This window comes from Caloenas nicobarica, chromosome 1 (assembly GCF_036013445.1).
Source record: "Caloenas nicobarica isolate bCalNic1 chromosome 1, bCalNic1.hap1, whole genome shotgun sequence".
In the NCBI taxonomy this organism is placed as follows: Eukaryota; Metazoa; Chordata; class Aves; order Columbiformes; family Columbidae; genus Caloenas; species Caloenas nicobarica.
In genome coordinates, this window is record NC_088245.1 from 204,946,566 (window position 1) to 204,963,722 (window position 17,157).

Below are 17,157 nucleotides of genomic sequence, written 5' to 3' on the forward strand. Positions count from 1 at the left end.
TGTGCACAGAGGTCCAAAATCACAAAATAACAGATGGAGCCAGATCAGGTCTAGGTTTTATAGCAGCAAAGAAACCACCTCTTGCACTAGCAATCCCATACAGCTTTCCATACATGACAACTAACTTCTGCTAATACTGCCTGTCTTTCATTGTGCTTTTCAGTGCTAGACCTCAGTGTTCCTCCAAAAGGAAAATATCAACATCTTTATTTTCACATGATGATATTGAAGAACAAGAAAAAAAGTGGTTGGTTTTGATACAGACACTAAAGGCAGAAAAGATAATCTAAATATACAGTGTTCTGTCTATAAACCTCTTGAGGTAGGTTTTGTCTTTGTACCTTGTATGCAGAGCGTTTGGAACAACAAGGTCTTCTGCACGCCTGGGGTTGTTGGTTATTCCTATTGCAGAAACGGATGCTGTTGCTAGTGCTATTACTTTTAACAGCAGTAATATTTCATGATAACGTTCACACGGTAACAGCACGGAACTGCATTCTCAGGTCACAGATTTCTCATTAAGTCTAGGGAAGCTCTGCCTCCATGACCCTCTGCAGTGATGCAGCATCTTGCAGCATCAGGAGCTACAGCCTATAGGGAAACCATTATGGTTGTTTAAATAGCGAAAATTATCTTCTAAACTTTTTGAACTATTTTAGCCATAAAACTCACATTAAATGACAAATTAAAGGCTTAAATTTCATAATGCTCTCCCCATCATCTCTGTTTGGTAGGCAAAAAAAGAAATATTATTATAAGGTGTTGCTAGATTGCAGGTGACTCTAATAAAGTAAAAGAACACAGAGGAAGAGTGGGGGCTTCTCTCAGTGCTTAACACAGGCAGCATTTAAATGAGAGTCGGTGAACTCAGCAAGGAAAGGACCAAAAGGCTGCAAAAGGCAGAAGAGTCCAGCAAAAGGTTCAAATGGGAAAAAGTGTCAATAACATTAATAAAGATGGATTTCTCCCAGGAGGAAAGCTGGGGCAGTAGAGGAAGAGAAAGGGAATGTAAACATTAGCTAATAAATTGCATGTAGCATACGGAAACAACCGAGAGAATGGGAAGAAAACCGTAGGAAACATATGCTGTCCTTCCCCAGGGGCTAGCAGGAACCCTGGAACATGATAATAGCTTTGGGTTTAATTTTAATGCAGTTGGCACTTCAGAAACTGTTCTACAAATTCAAAGAGGAAATGTTGCTGCTTCTGTCTTTCATCTGTGAAAACTGGCAATAAAAGATGGACGGAAACGACTCTGACTGACCCTTTCTCTTGCGGTCCTTGTCCTTCCTGTCAGCTAAACCCCTCTGCAAACATCTAAGCTAAAACAAGAGCCAGGCTCAATCCCTGTAAATAGAGACTGCTGATGCACCCTTTCCACTAAGTCTGTGGCAAATGCTTTTTGTTTCTCTAATCTTTCATAGAGTATCTACTTTATAACTCTTCATTTAAATAACACCGCTTTGTGCAGACACAGTTTTACATCCAAAGGTACACAAATATTACGTACAAGCATCTGCAAATATTAAGTAGCACAACAACTTTCCAGGATCGTTGTGCTGCCCGGGGAAAGTCTCATTTTGGAGATGTTAAATGAGTTATATTAAATAACATAACTGATGCAGCAGCAGAACCAGGAAAGAGATGTTTAGGAACAATGATTCCTGTTTCTCCACTGCAACCAAGGGAGATCCTCTACTCCTTGTCTTTTTGGCAGCTACATCCTTCGTTGTATTTTCCTGCGATTTTAAGACAATTGTTCTATGGCTTCTCCTCCTCTTTGCTAAGGATATCTTTCCTTCCTTATTTTTATAACCGATTCTATGTAAGGCAATTTTGTGGTTGAAATCTCACATCCAAACACATTTCTCTTTTTCAGCTTGCATTCAAGACAAACTTTTGGTGGCTCCATTTGCAACCCATATGTTGATGCATCCCATTCTGTTTCACAGTTAAATGGATGGCACTGGACTGTGAAAAGTTTGAATTAATTATTTGTGATAAACTGCGGAAAATCCGTGAATAAAATGATAATAATTGGACACAAATACAGTAAAAGCTGTCATAGAAAGAAACGCAGCACATCCATGTGTCGCATCGCATCCTGTCACAGGCACTTATGAAAGATGTAATACAAATTGTCTCAAAGAACTTGCAAAAATAAAAGGCAGCCTGGATAGTTGTATTTTAGCAAATGTGTTTGCACTAAGGGTACCTTCTGTTGAACAGTTCTGCCCACAAGCTGTCTGTAGAATATAGAACATCTCTCGAGCATGCTTGCCACCTTGAAGCAGGGCAGTCGGAAGCAGAAAAAAAAAGAACAGAATGCAGAAAAAAAGGTGAAGAAAGAGAGAAATGAGGGACAGCAAGTCTAAGTACCATAAATACATTTAGAAATGAGATTAGCAAAGTATGACAATAGAATTTAAATGACAGACAACATTAAGATTGCAGTAAATAACATAGTGTGAAAAAAACAATTCAGCCATATAGCGCTTTTTTTCAGCTTAGCTAAGGAGTCATAACAAAAGCAGGAATATTATTATTATTGTTATTGCTATATTAAAATAGCATTTTCATTTCAGCATTACGAAAGTGGGTTCAGTTTCAGGGGGGACGGTTCACGGTTAGTTTTCTTGCTCTCAAAAACCACACATCCATACGCTTTGCTTCTGCAGCCTCCTCATCACACCACTGCCTCCCAACTTACCAACAATATCAAACCAGAGAGGAATGTTAGATGGCTGCACAGAGACCACCCCAACGATTTCTGTCACTTTATCGCTTTCCATGATGGTGAAGTTGTAAAAGGGTTCATCAAAAGTCAGAGGCACGGGTGAGGGCGCCGGCTTTTTTATCCACTCAATATGGAGGCGTGCGGTCGAAGATTTTTGGGGCCGGCCGTTGTCCACTGCTTTTATCTGGCAGGTACAAAGAAAAGAGGACTCGGAATGAGCATCCCAGCTTGGCAGTTCAGAGCTAATTCTATCACATGACTGCTTGGAAAATGGCCTTTTTAATCCTCTGTGTAAAATCCCATGAAAAGAGAGGGAGATAAACATTTATTTCTCACCTCTGTTTGTTGTTGTTTTTTTTTTCCATTACACTTTGACTTTTACTGAAAAGACTGATTTCAAACTGAAATGTTTTGTTTGAGAAATGCTTATGGGAGTTCTCCTGGAGATGCAATTCAAGTGCTCCCCACACAGATCCTGTTCTCCAGAAGCAGCTTCCCTCTCTTATCGCATCTTCCTTCCAGTTCCCTCCTGCAGCAAAGCTCGGAGCTTTGTAACAACCCCATGGGACATCATGGACTTGCGAAACATGCTCACCAAGACCATGTTTGATTGCTTTTAAATGGCATCTGTACTGCAGCTGAGACTGGTATTCCTTATATTCCCTTCTTCAGGATCTTTAACTGAGTTAAATAAGTTTCAGATCATTTCCCCCGTTCTCCAAAACAAATATAATTTAAATTTTATCCATATTTATTTTCTTTGCTTTCTCCTCTCTGTCATGTTCATTAAGATCGCCCAGCTTGGTGCTAATTCTTTTTATTATAATGTCCTGTAGTCGGATGGATAGACTTGATATTTGCCTGGAATGCTTTATGGTTTTAGCACAGCAAACACAAATGAGCAGCAGCAAACACTGAAGTTAAGCAAAGGGAGAATGCATGTTACAAAACAGGTGCTTTGATGTATAACATCGACGTCAATCAAAGGGTTTTTCTTCTAAAACTAAAGGAAGCGTTTCTGGCTATACAGGACCATTAGTGCAAATGTGCTGTTACTATGCTTGTTAAAAAGTGCGAAATATCTTCCTGAAATACCATTCTCTGGAAATGTGTTAAGTGGGTTTGGTGCTAACACTCGCCACCCTGCTATGTTCAAGGTGGGCAGGCCCTTAGTGAAAAGATGCTGAGGGGGTGATGAGCAGTTTCAAGGTAGAACATCTTCAGCTGTTGCATTATAATAAGGGCCAGATCCCCGACGTGAGTTCTAGCTCTGCACAATGAAAGGCACTCACCGACCCAAATGGTGGTCTACTTTAATTATACCTAGTCTGACTGACAGGTATTTCTCAGTATTTTGATATTTATTCATTTTCCTGTCAAAGTTTGCAACCCTATGAAGGTAACCCAACAGAGACCCGTCACTGTAAGTGACATCGCTTCCTTTACCACAGGCCAGACCTTGGAAAATTGACAATTTTTTCAACTTCAGACTACAAATTGTTGGCTCATTGCTGTAGATGAAGAGTGCACATTTGAGTCTTATATTGCTTTACATCAACACCACTATCTTGTATTCTTTCTTTTAAGTTAACAGTTGGACTAGGTGACCTTAAAGGTATTTTCCAATCTAAATGATTCTGTGATTCTATATGGTTTGAGTTCTCGCATAAATACTTTGACTTTTTATTTTTGAAGTATTTTTGAGATTTCTTTTAACTGAAATTGCTGCCATACTTATACTCTTCAAAGTGATGACAAGGGTACTACCACACACTGTACACAAGACTCCACCTCTCTGAAGCCACCGAACTTGGACAGTGTAAGGACCTGTCCATGAGGGCAAGCAGTTGTGTTCGCACAAAAGGTGAATAACCATTCATAGCGGTATCAGCCCAGTTCAACGCGATACAACTTTGTGAGCAGACAAGCCCTCGGTCTTCATTTCTGTGTATTCAAGGGAATGATTTGCACCAACAATTTGCAAGTTGACTGAACAGTCTGAGAATAGTTCACCACATGCAACAGCATACATACTCTCTCAGACTAATTATTTTGGCAGTAGTTGTACGTGAATACTAGATTTCTTAAAACAGTCAGATCTTACATACAGGTCATACATTAAACACAGCCATGTGTCACTCTTTATGCAAGCAGGCTTATTTCTAAAACAAAGTCAGGAAAATCATGGGTTCATAAGTTGAGGGGACAGCACTTACTGTTAAGATGTCATAACTCCCCGCAGTGAACTGCTTTCTGGAGGAAACCATCCCTGTTTTGGGATCAATAAAAAATTTCCCATCATCGTTTCCATCCACAATGCTATACGAGATTTCTGCATTAGGACCTTCGTCTTTGTCAAAAGCAAAAGCTCTGTAGATGGGCTCCCCTCTTTTCTTACGGTCCCTCTCTGGCAGCTTGATCTGATAGACTTTCTCTGGAAACTGAGGTTTGTTATCATTCTCATCCAGAACCTGGACCACCACCCAAACGGAGGACTGCTTGGGAGACGTGCCCCCATCGGAGACAGTTACCTGAAAAACAACAGCAGTACAGGCATTATTCTGAATGGGTACAGCGGGATTTCATAAATTGGAAAAAAATATAAAACATAAGTAAACATCTCTGCCTCCCCAAACCTACCCTGCCATTTACATAGTCTTCTCTATACACAAGACATGGTCACTATAAATGTGCTTGGTATTTAACTCAAATACGCCCACGATTGTAAATAAAGAAATCACAAAGATATTTTTACTTTTGAGATGAACCCGGAACAGGGAACCTGCGGACTAGGAACCCATTTCTCGAAACATAATATCCTTTTATCTCAAATTCTGGAAGTTTATCTCAGAAGAGAGAACTGGAATTAACCCATTAAGCAGGATCCCTGCTTTTTTTCAAACAGTTTCTTCAGTCACTCAATGAATTTGAAACATGCATTTCTTCTTAAATCCTAAAGGAATCTCTGTCGCTTTTTTTCCTATTAATTATTTTGAATTTCTTAAACAACAAAAGAATTTCTGTCAGTTCTTTTCATTCATTACTTGAGATTTGACAGCTCATTAATTCCAAAACTGCTTTATATGATTGTAAGGAGAACAGAGAGACAGGTAACAAAAAATTTCTGTTGCATTGTGTAAAGAGCACACTGTGCTGGCAGAAGCACGTAAGAAATAAAATCTTTGAGATAAAAGTTAATTAGTAATTTAGTTGCAGCTTAAACAGAATTACTAATAATTTTCAGTCTGAAACACTGTGAAAATGAAACGATCCAAGATCAACAAGCACTCGAGATTTAATAATACGCCTTCAAAATGCAATCAATATGTTTCAGACTTCTCCCTCAATATTTCGATTGCATTTATAAAGAGAAAGAAATAGGGCAGAAAGTTATTTCTGTTTGCATGAAAGAAAGTTCAAATTTCACTTTCAGCCACATATGCTAACGTGCCAATTGCCACAGTACCAATTTGTGATGATGGTGAGCCAAGATTTTACATATCCTTCCCTGCTTGTACTGTGTGATCACTGCACATCCATTGCCTTGCTGGTTAACTCCTTGATGCTTTATTTTTCCTTCAATATTTATTTTTCCTTCCCCTTACTTTTTTTTCCCCTTTACATTTTTCCTTCCCCTTACAAATCATACAGTCCTGATGGCCAATCCTTAGGCAAAGCAACATTTTCTGGGAACAATGTCCCTTGCCATTGTCCCCTCCTTGTGACAGAAATCTAAACTTGGGTAACCCTGATTTAGTACTGCAACCAGCAGAAATACCTCGTTTTCTATGAGAAAAGTAAAAGACCTTTTCCATTTCCTGTATTTAACTACACTTTTAAAAACTGATACAGTAGAAGAGAGAAGACTGACCACCTTAGGGACTGAAACCTCTTATTCACAGAAAAATAAATGGTACGGCAACATACAGTGGCGATGTAAAATCCTTCAAATCAGCCCATAATACATATCAGCCTCAGGCCTCTCTCTCCCGAGACTGTCACCAGGGTTGGCAATTAGCACTTGTTGGGATCGCCGCCTCGTGATGGGGACGGCTGCTGAGAGCCGGACGGGGACCATCCCCGTCCTGCAGAGCCACCAACGCACCATCTGTCCGTCACCAGCGAGGGGGTGCGGGCCCGCAGCTCATTACCGGTGTACTCAGCCATCCAGCTCCCAAACGCTACACTCTCCAAACCAGCATTTATAACGCCAAAAGGCTGCACACATGGCTGCAAATCTGCCTTTCCACCCAGCGAGGGTAACACCACTGAGGACCTCAGCCTCTCCACTCCACCGCTCCGGGAGAACTTCAGAGCTTGTGCAGCAAACAAGAGGCCAATTCTGCCAATTCTCCTATTACAGACTTTCGGCAATAAATAACTTTTGCCTCACTTAAAAGCTAATCCCCTCTATTTCTGTTCTGCTCCGGTGCAACTAGCCAGGCTCTAGGCAAGAGCTCAGGTTAACAAAGAAAATCTTTTTTCAGGATTTCTGCTGACTCTACAGACAAAATAATCAGTGATGCCAGACAGTATAGGCTGTAGTGCACAGAAACAAATGGAGACACATTTAAGTGCTGGTCTAAAATACCAACAAAATGCCTTTTATGTTGTGTGGTAATGATTTTAACGCGTTGAAAATACTAGTAAGAGCCAGGAAACTCTTGTTTTCTGAATACAACATGACTCAACTTTTTAAAAAAAGTATATTTTCCTCAAGCTTCTAGCAGTGACCTACAAAAAACCAGGAGGGATGAAAAAAAGTTTACAAATAAAAACTATTAAAATATCTCTGAAAACCGCAGTGGTATAAACAGTCAAACAACTGTGATGAAAAACTTACTTAAGTCAAGAGACTGCTCAATAAGTGAAGTTGTCCTGTCTTACCACGCACAGTCTCACAGTTTGTTAGGCTACTGCTGAAATCCTGACTAACGTGGTGTTGTGGCAGTAAATACGTGCATGTATTTGTTTTTGTAAGCCAAACATTGTGGGAAATCCCTTCGATAACATAAAAGTTGCACTGAAAATATTTGCTGACAGCTCATTAAAAATAGTAATGGCTTTAACACGTAATGTCAGCTAATTAACAGAAATTAACATAGAAGGCCTGCAGTTAGTCAGTTCTACTCTAAAACTTTACATCCCTGGAGAGGAAAATGTTACGTACGTACCAGCTAAGCCTTTTTCTCTGGGTGACACTCAAAACTTTTCACAATGACAGGCTCCAGCTCCACGCGAAAAGCTCTGAGTGCCAGACGTGTGAGCTGCAGTGTGAGTTAAAGCCCTCTCTTTGCAGGCATGCAAATTAATTAATTAAGCCACCCGCACACCGGCAATTTGATTATTTCCCTAACTGTAAATCTGCGCCCTGGCTGACCCCGCTTTTCTGCTCCATCAGCCTGACCCCAGCCTGGGCTTTACAGGTTCCAGCTACAAACACAGTAAAAGAGCTGCAGAAATTTCCTCTGCCCCTACAGAAAAAAAACAAACCAAACCACACGACAACACATTAAAACAAAATAACAAATTGCTGCCAGTTCCAAATTGTTCCCAGACAAAAATGGGGAGGACCGGAGAGGTTGTTCAGCACACTGCTCTGCAAATACTGTTTCCATCAGGACACTCTATCACACCAGCCCTCAGGGGCCCCTCTAACCAAGGCAATTTTGATTCAAACATTACCATAGTCCTCAGGAAAATCCTTAAACAGCTGGAAATTACAGTGAAAAGTAACCAGGGAGGGAGGTTGGGATATTTTTAGGATAAAGATACAAATGCTAATTCACAGCTGGAATCTCTGGAAATGCGAAGGGCAGATGTGCAAGGCACAGGAGAGCTTGCCAGGGGAGAAGATCTCATTCAGGACCAGTGAGGTCCTTTTGTTTAGAAACCTGCAGATATCATGGCAAACAAACAAACAAACAAAAAAAACAGAGAAGAAAGGTGATACAGATGAGTGACAAAGAAGACAGTCTCAATATATGCTTGTCAAGATGTGGCATCAGAAACCCAGCAAGAGGTGAATCTCACAGTAGTCAAGATGGGGAAATAGTGAGGACCAGAGTTAAAGCTTTTCCAGCAGAGATAAGGAATGGCTGCTTGGTCAACATGTGCCTTCATAAATGCTGAACACCTCCAGTTCCTGTGCTGAGCTTGGTATCCAGACGTCAATGTGTGCAGAGATGCTGCTTCTCGCCCATGTGCAACCTGAGATGGGCCGACCAGCTACTGTCCCCTCTGCCCTTCTGGTTAGATATTGCGGCTCATGCTGTGTCAACACAGCCTAAACAGAGGATACAACCTCCCAAAGCTGGGATATGGCCATGAAAGCTGTTGAATTTTAATCCTCTGACCAACCATACAAAGGGTTGGTCTATTCACCAGCAGTCGAATATCTTAAAAGGAATGTGATGGCATGTTTAATGGGGTCTCACGGCAGCAGACAGCAATAATAATACAAACTTTATAGAACCACTTTCATGGTGAAATCTTGAGCATCACGGCTGTCACTTACAGACAGCTCCACTACAGTTTTCTTCATAAAACAAACACTTTCTGTCAGAAAACTACATTTACCCATTGGCTTTAATGTTTATGACTTTACTGAACCATGTAAGCTAATACACATATAGGTATTGGTTACCTGGAAACTTCTTCACTAGAGTAACAACATTCACACATCCCTTACAATGCTTCCTTCAGCTGGATAGACCAGAACAAGACCTCTTGAAATTCCCTCTACTTTCACCAGACATGTATTTTTGGAGAAAAACAGACAAAAATATCTCCTTCTGCAGTATATGACATTCAGTATAATAATAGAACTTTCAAAATCCAAGTAAGGCAATTTCCATTTCTTCTGCAGGATTTACTTCAGCAGGTTTGGTCTACAGACATTAACACCACCTTTCCTACAGGACTGAGAGATGTTCATGTTCATGTTTATGTTCAAGTTCACAAATCAATTACAAAGAAAGCCCCATAGCAGTAGACCTTCCCAGTGAAAACCAAGGTCAACACTAACTGTTAACATACAACAGTTGGAATGTTAGATATAAAAATGTCTTCTTTTTATGACCATGGAAAAGGCATGGAGGAGTCATCTACTGTGAAAGCTTTGGCTAAAACACAGCGTCAGTCTAGAAGACCCCGATGCTGGTGACAAAAATAGTTTTCCCTTGAGACGGTCACTCTTCCTATGAATTGGGCTGTGCCACTTAACTGAAGAAGGTTTAGCTCTTGAACTTCTTCAGAATACAATTGCAACTGTGAGGACCACCCTCCTGAATTAAAAGTACAATATTGAGTCTCATTAACAAAAGCACGTGACTTCCAAGACTATTATTAACTCAGCTGGCAAGAGTAGCTAGCAGGGATCTTACTTCAACAAGTATAGCAAGACAGTCAGCAGGTTTTTAATCTGAGTTATCAAGCCTCAAGAGAACAAGACTCTTCTTCCCACATCATTCCTTGGCAGAAGGAAATACTCAGCCTACCCAATTTTTAAGTTAAGAGGAACTGCCACATTACTGTCATTAGCATTGCAAAATGCTGAAGATGTCATATTTGCTTGTTTATTTTTGTTCGTGTGATAACTGCTTAATGCAAAAAGCACGAGCTGAGATGCCTGCGTCTCATCTGAGGAGTGTGCATAATGAGGTTTTCAGGTTAAAGTCTCTCCCTTCCCCCAACCAGAAATGCCAATTTTGCTTCAGAAAACTTTAGAAAAAGAGAATCTGGTTCAGTTACTGGAGACAGAAAAATGATCAAAGGGAGCCTGAGAGCTGAGGCATATCCCTGCTGTTAGTGACTAATGGGTTTGTTTCTTCTGCCAATGCACAAACGAGCTGCAATACCTATTGTAAGAGACTCTGGAATTCAGCCCAAGTAAGAGAAATAAAAGATTATAAAGGAGAGCTCATTGAGAGATGAATGCAACTTTAAAGTCAAATACACTGAATTACTATCTCTGCCTACTTCAGAGAGAGACTAAATTCGTGGCTAAATTCTTACAAGAAAATATTTTTTTTTAAATGGAGCTATATGTTGGATCATTGCTACAAATAGAGGCAGTGTACAGAATAGGAGCGAAAAAAAGGTACATGAGTTTTGGAGGTTTTTTAGTTCAACAGAAATATTGAGTCAGCCGTAGCCTTCTAATCCTTTATTTGGCAACTGCGGAAAAGAAGTGGGCAGCTGCTTATTTCACTTATCCTTACAGAATGTAGTGCTGTCCCGAAAGGTAAATTACTTAAACACTTCTTGAAGGAAAGAATGCCAATCATACCAATATGATCCTTCTTTCCTTATATCCTTTACAATGTGCTAATCTAGGAACGATTGTTTTCAATCAAAAAAAAAACCAAAACCAAACCAACATTCACTCTGGCCAGCTATGAGAAATAAATAATTTAGAGTACATTTTGAATACAGGTTATTACTGACACAAACACTTTAGATGGCTGATTAGAGAAGTCAATGGCTTCCAGCCACATTCAAGCTAGAAAATGATGCATAATGGTCTGTTATACCATTTGAGAATTAACAATGACATCAGGTAATTTCAACGCTGTATTGCCAAAAGACAGGAAGGAAGGCAGGCTTTTTCTTTTGGGGTTAAATGCTCCCTGCAGTATCTGTAAGCTTAAATATTTGAAGAGCATACTGAAGAAAGTCTTAGAGGCTTCAAATCTTAACTTTTGTGAGAATCACAGTACTGAGATGAGTAGATAGTAACCAAATGACCTGGCAAATGAAATATCAGAATGCGTGACTTAAAGGTCCCAAAATACTACTACGACGACGACGACGACGACAACGATGACGGCTACTACTACTACTGCATTTCTTCAGTGTCATACTTTTTTCTATGAGCTTTTAAAAGTTGTAACAGACTTGTATTTTAGCTTTAGTAGCAATGCAAAGAAGGATCTGCACAGCTCTTGACAGAGACTCTTTAAAAGAAAAATAGTAATTTTCTGTGGGCACTGCTTTTAAAGTTCACTGCAGTTTGGAGATCCTGGCAACCTTTGTGCATGAGGCTGTATTTACAGTGTTCTTCAATCAGTACATGCTAAGATAAGTGCAGAACCATGCGTTACTCCATTAAATTCCCAGCAACGCAGAGCAGTCTGTCCTATGTTAAACTCCTTAAGGCAATCTCAGGAAGTATCTTCCTCTTCTCTTCACTAAGTAAAAAGAAAACCATAGTCCTCAGGAATGTTAAGCGCATATAATTTTGCTTTTTGACAAACTGTAGATAAAACTTTGCCCAGAGGTGACTCTAAGATGATCACTTTCCAGAAGTCCAAATGTGAATCCTACTTCCACTTGCGGAGCTCAATACAGAAAATCTTCAGCTCTACTGCCTAACAGTGGCGTGTAATCACTTATGATTCAGCAGAAATCATTTGGTAAGAAAAATCATTGCTCAGCTAGGACTTTTCCTGACCTTCTAGATGATAACACCACCATTAGAAGTGGTGCTTGAAACTGCATGTATCATATTCCATGTTGAGCAGTTTGCAAAGTGTGTAACTAGAAGATTTGAAAATTTGAGATGGTCATAGTAGCAACATCAACCTCAGACTTCAAATAACAACTGTAGAGGTCTTTTGAGTACATCAAGAACTTCCTTTCTTTGTTCATGAGGCTGCAATAATGAATCTCACTACCCCAGCATATAATGAAGAAAAATTTTAAAGCAGAAGAATACACTCCAAATAGTGCTATGATAATATCTGGACCCAAGGATGTTTATCCATCTTCAGACTGACATCTCACGAACACGATAAAGACTGATTTGCAATTGCTTAAAAATAATTATTGTAGGCATATGGAACATCTTTAGGAATAAGATATTACTAAACAGAAGTATAACTACCTTCATAGACTCTAAGAGAGAAATAAGATAAAAGTTGTGTATTGATCTTCACAATAATCTTTGAAGAAGGTGTTTAGCTCCTGCTGGTAGTGAAGATTATAATCAGAGAATTTTGTGTGAGTAGACAATCTGAGAATATTTCACTCCAAGCAGCTTTAAATAACATAAAGCTTGCAAATTAAGATATTTATGCAGTTTAATGTTAGTAGTAATCTCTATGTCAATTGTAATTCCATTCACACCTGAACATCTACTTCAGCCATTTGTGGATTTTGCTTTTCTTGTGATAAGAAACACCTGTGATCAAATATTGGTAAATTCCCCTCTACCAGATCTACTTCTACAGATAATGCCCTTCTTCAAAAACCGTATCTCAGCACTCGGGACATACGGTAGCTCTCAGTTTTTGTGCTTCAAAAGTGGCGTGCATCAGCTTATAAGTTCACCGCACTGCTTCTTCTCAAATATTCAATTACCCTTCATTTTCTGTACAGAAAAGTCATTTGATTCTTATCTTCACTGAAAGCAGGAGCCAAACACCTCCTTCAAAGTTTCTTCTAAATTATGATGATGATAGTTATATGTCCCTACTCTTTCCTTTTTCACACTAGATCAGTCAATAAGTGTAATCATGTGAGAAAAACATTCTGGCTATTAATAAAGACACAAGATTTCATCCACGCTTCCAAGATATTTTCCTAATATCAATAATTTATGTTTTAACTACCAGCAGAAATACTGTGCTCAAAAATACATGCTGATACGTTGCCAAAATTTAATCAAGCTATAGTACTAGTCACCGTGGAGTTAATTAATCAAGCAGCAAACCCGTATATACTTTACATCATTGCTTGGGTGTGCAGCTGTATCAGTTTGTAGTATAGGTCCCCAGATAGTCAAACTGATGGGAAATCAAGGTACAGCAAGTCTTTCAGCAGGAACTCTCCAGTTCGGTGCGGTGATTTCCTGCGTGTGGCAATAGCCCTCCGTCTGTTTGGCAGTAAGTCAGTGGCACTGCCTCCCGCTAACACGGGACACGCGTACTCTAAGAAAAGACTCCGTATGAAGGAGCTTGGTCTGCCTGCCCTTAGAAATATTGTGGCACGCAGTTTCTGTTACAACACCGTAGTAACTTCATCTAAAACTTTCAGTCTTCAAATGAATGATTGTCTTATCTCCTAAACTATAATATGAAAACTTACTTCAGAAAAATTTTTGTCATGCTGCCAGCCAGTGCCTTCTGATGTTGGATGAAACACCCTTAGGTGAGACCCTGTGACGGTCAGTCTTGAAACAATATTGTTATTATTTAGGAAGTAATTCATTTATTTGGTCACCAATGAGATGAAAGATATGTACTGTAATTCCCTAAAGTTATTTACTTTATAGGTGGACTGATTCCAAATTCTACACTGCTATATGAAGCAGAACCAAGTATTTTCAAAAAAAAGATAACACTTTTTTTTACACTTTTTTTTTTTTTTTTAATTGCTCCAGCAAGCAGCACTTGGTTGTGCTAATGGAGGATGACACCACCTTGTCTGTGGCAGAAAGGCAGATTAAGATGCATTCAGCCCCATCTCCAGCTTCTCCTCCAGCCATTTGTTCTTCCCCTGTCATCAGTTTGCAGCCACCTTCACCCGTCAATAAACTGTCTGTGCATCTGTGCTACGAACAGGGCTACTGAAATAACCAGGGTTTTAAACAAACTGCCTCAAGAAAACAAAATCCCCCAGATGGTTAACGAGTGATGATGGTGAGAGAGCAAAACGAGGAGAGGCACGCCAGGTCCCCAGCTCAGGGTGGGGGACACTTCTTAGGACATTTCGGCTACTGAAGGAAAGAAAACACATTGTGTAACTACAATTTTGGTGAGTGCTGGTTTAACTGAAATGGAGTCAATTTTCTTCATGCAGCTAGAAACTCTTCTTTTTCATAGCAAGCACAGTCATTGTTTGGATTTTTTTTTTTTTAAGAATAATAAGATAGCACCCCGGGACAGAATTAATGTTTTTCTTTGAGTAACTTTCCTGTGGATTTGAGTTGGAATGAAGAGAATGTAAGAACTTACTGGTATCTTAGCTGTCTCCTGGGAGATCAAGGTCTTTCTGGGCTTTCTATCTGAAGGTTTGAAGCAGCTAGAAAGGGGAGCATAGACGGGACTGACTTTGGCTGACACCCAGACTGATTAATGACAATATTCCCTGCCATTAGCATCATGCTTCATATTTAACAGGAGTCTGGTTTTCTGGCTAAAGGGACCCGTTCCGCTTCTGCTCCATTTCAGTTGCGTTCCATTCAGGAGTTCCTTTAGTTCGGCCTTTCGCCATCCTGCCGTTTTGCAGTTGGCCTCTGGGCCTTGCTGCCTTTTTGGCTTTTTTCGCTCTCTCTCCCCGGGATCGGCTGTTCGAGACCAGGGTGCTCTGTCTTCCTGGGACTGGCTGCTCAACGCAGACAGAGGTTGTGAGGAACTGCACTGAGTATCACTTATTTTATATTTTATTTTCAATTTTTTTATTGTTATTACGGTATTATTCTGTTATTTTATTAAACCAATTTTATCTCAGCCCACAAGTTTCTCCCTTCCCTTTCAATGCTCTCCCCTACTTAGGGGTCCTGAGGGGCGAGTGAGCGAGCGGCTGTCGTGTTTTTGGTTGCTAGTCGGGGTTAAAACACAACAGTGACGAATTCTGCAATTTCACTATAGAGAGTAACTGACTGTCTGCACCCCTCCTAAAAATTATTGCCACTGTGGAATTCATCACTTACCAACAAGCCTTTGATTGATACCCAAGCAGGCAAAACAAGAACCAGTGATCTCAAGGAAAAAGACTTTGTGTCCCGTTAGTAAATGCTGAAAATACCCAATTTCCATCTTACGCTATTTTTCCGCAATATGCAAGAAATAATGAATGCTCTCTACCCACACATACATGTAAAACGTTTCAAAGACAGTTTTATAGCTGATAGCCTGACGAGTAGCCTCTGACATTTAAAAGCAATTTATTTTTTTCAGGGTAAAAAATGAAGCTTCTAGAGTTTTATGTTCAAAATAAAGCTTACCAGTTAAAAACCTGATTAATAAAAAATTGATTTCTTAGCCCGGTAGAAAGTATATAAAATCAGACCTTTAAGTGGTACAGGCTGTTCCCAATTTTTGATCTTGTAGAGATATTCTAAATTTGCAAAAGCAAAAATGTACATTTTCAGCCTCAGAAATTGATCTGTCTTTAGTGAACATTCTCTCAGGGAGATTGCTGTGACCATTTTCGTTAATCTAAACGGAAAAAATGAAGATGTGATTCTTTTGTGTGTGATATTCAGGTTATTTGTTGGAAGTTTCTACGGTTAGCAATGAGGTGCAAAGTAAAATTTTAGTCGACTTAGAGGACAATATGATAGCAATAACTCATGTTTGATTAAAGTAATTTTTGGCGTCAGATGAGGACTACATCCTAAAATATCATACAAAGTAGCATAAAAATGCTCAGAAAATCAGTATGAAAAAAAGTAAAATAAGGTAAAGGAGATAGATAAGCATGAATAAGGAGCATGGCTGTTGGGGCTCTTCCCAAGGCAGGTTTTTTTAATGACAATGTCATTCTGTTTCTGTCAGGCCAGGTTAAAGTAAATCACATCAATAATTGCTTTGATTTTAGCAATAAAAAATTCTACTTGACTCCTTTGTGCCTACTTCACAACTTTCTGTGACAAATTAATTTTAGACATATAATAAGCATTAATTGGGTTGTATTTAATCACAGTTTAATCTAATAGGCAGCAAAGACAAGCCTTATTATCTCAATTTCTACCTGTCTTTGATTCGAAGTGTCCTGAAAATATTCACCATCCAGTTTACATTGACATGGGGTCAATTTTACAAGCTGGTTGAGAATCAGCATGGTAATGTTGACAGGGAAAAAAAGGCAGATTCTGATTTTGAAGAAAAACTCATATTCTTGGAGTACTTTTTTTACTTCTTCCAAATTCAGTTTTCAGCTTTGAAAACTCAGCCCGGAAAATGGGCTTGGGTCTTATGTCCAGTATGAAATATGTGAAACTGAAATTTGGATAATTGTTCTGGTGATAAAGGATGACAGCCGCCAGTCCATTCCCTGCCGGGTGCATTAGGACTCCATGTTTCATCAGACATAGTAAAAACCTTGCTTTGTCTTCACTAAACAAGACTGACACAGCTAAGCGCGTGTTTAGGGACCAGTTCACTGTAGGCTGTTGAACCTCTACAAACGTCCGCAAGCACATGAATAGCTTCAGCATCCCCAACCACACCACGGTCGGTGGGGTACGCACATGCTGCATGGTCGGAGACACGGAAGGAAAACCTAAAGACAAGCGTTTCCTTGTTGAACCCAGCTCATGGTGTCTGAGCAGCCAAAGAATCACAGGTACCTTCTTGGTGGAGAAGGACCTGGCAGCTGTGAAATCCTCCGGTTTGGAAATCAGTGGGGATTTTCCCATTGACTTTGGTGAGAACAGGGTTGCACCTAAAGCTGAACAACTTCATTTCAGTAGT

General features: G+C 39.7%; 1 protein-coding gene across 4 annotated transcripts in view; it reads right to left on the reverse strand.

The window, feature by feature from the left end:
• The window catches only part of FAT3 (FAT atypical cadherin 3), a 318,771-nt gene that overhangs the window by 97,776 nt on the left and 203,838 nt on the right, over nucleotides 1-17,157 (reverse strand). For 3 of the 4 annotated variants that reach the window (XM_065640507.1, XM_065640499.1, XM_065640520.1), the window contains exons 4-5: nucleotides 4,954-5,268; nucleotides 2,711-2,921 (exon numbers count right to left, since the gene is read on the reverse strand). In XM_065640507.1, coding sequence (XP_065496579.1) covers nucleotides 2,711-2,921; nucleotides 4,954-5,268 — 526 coding nt within the window. Of the gene's footprint in view, nucleotides 1-2,215; nucleotides 2,285-2,710; nucleotides 2,922-4,953; nucleotides 5,269-17,157 lie in introns of all 4 variants that reach the window. The other variant, XM_065640514.1, reaches the window with a different exon arrangement.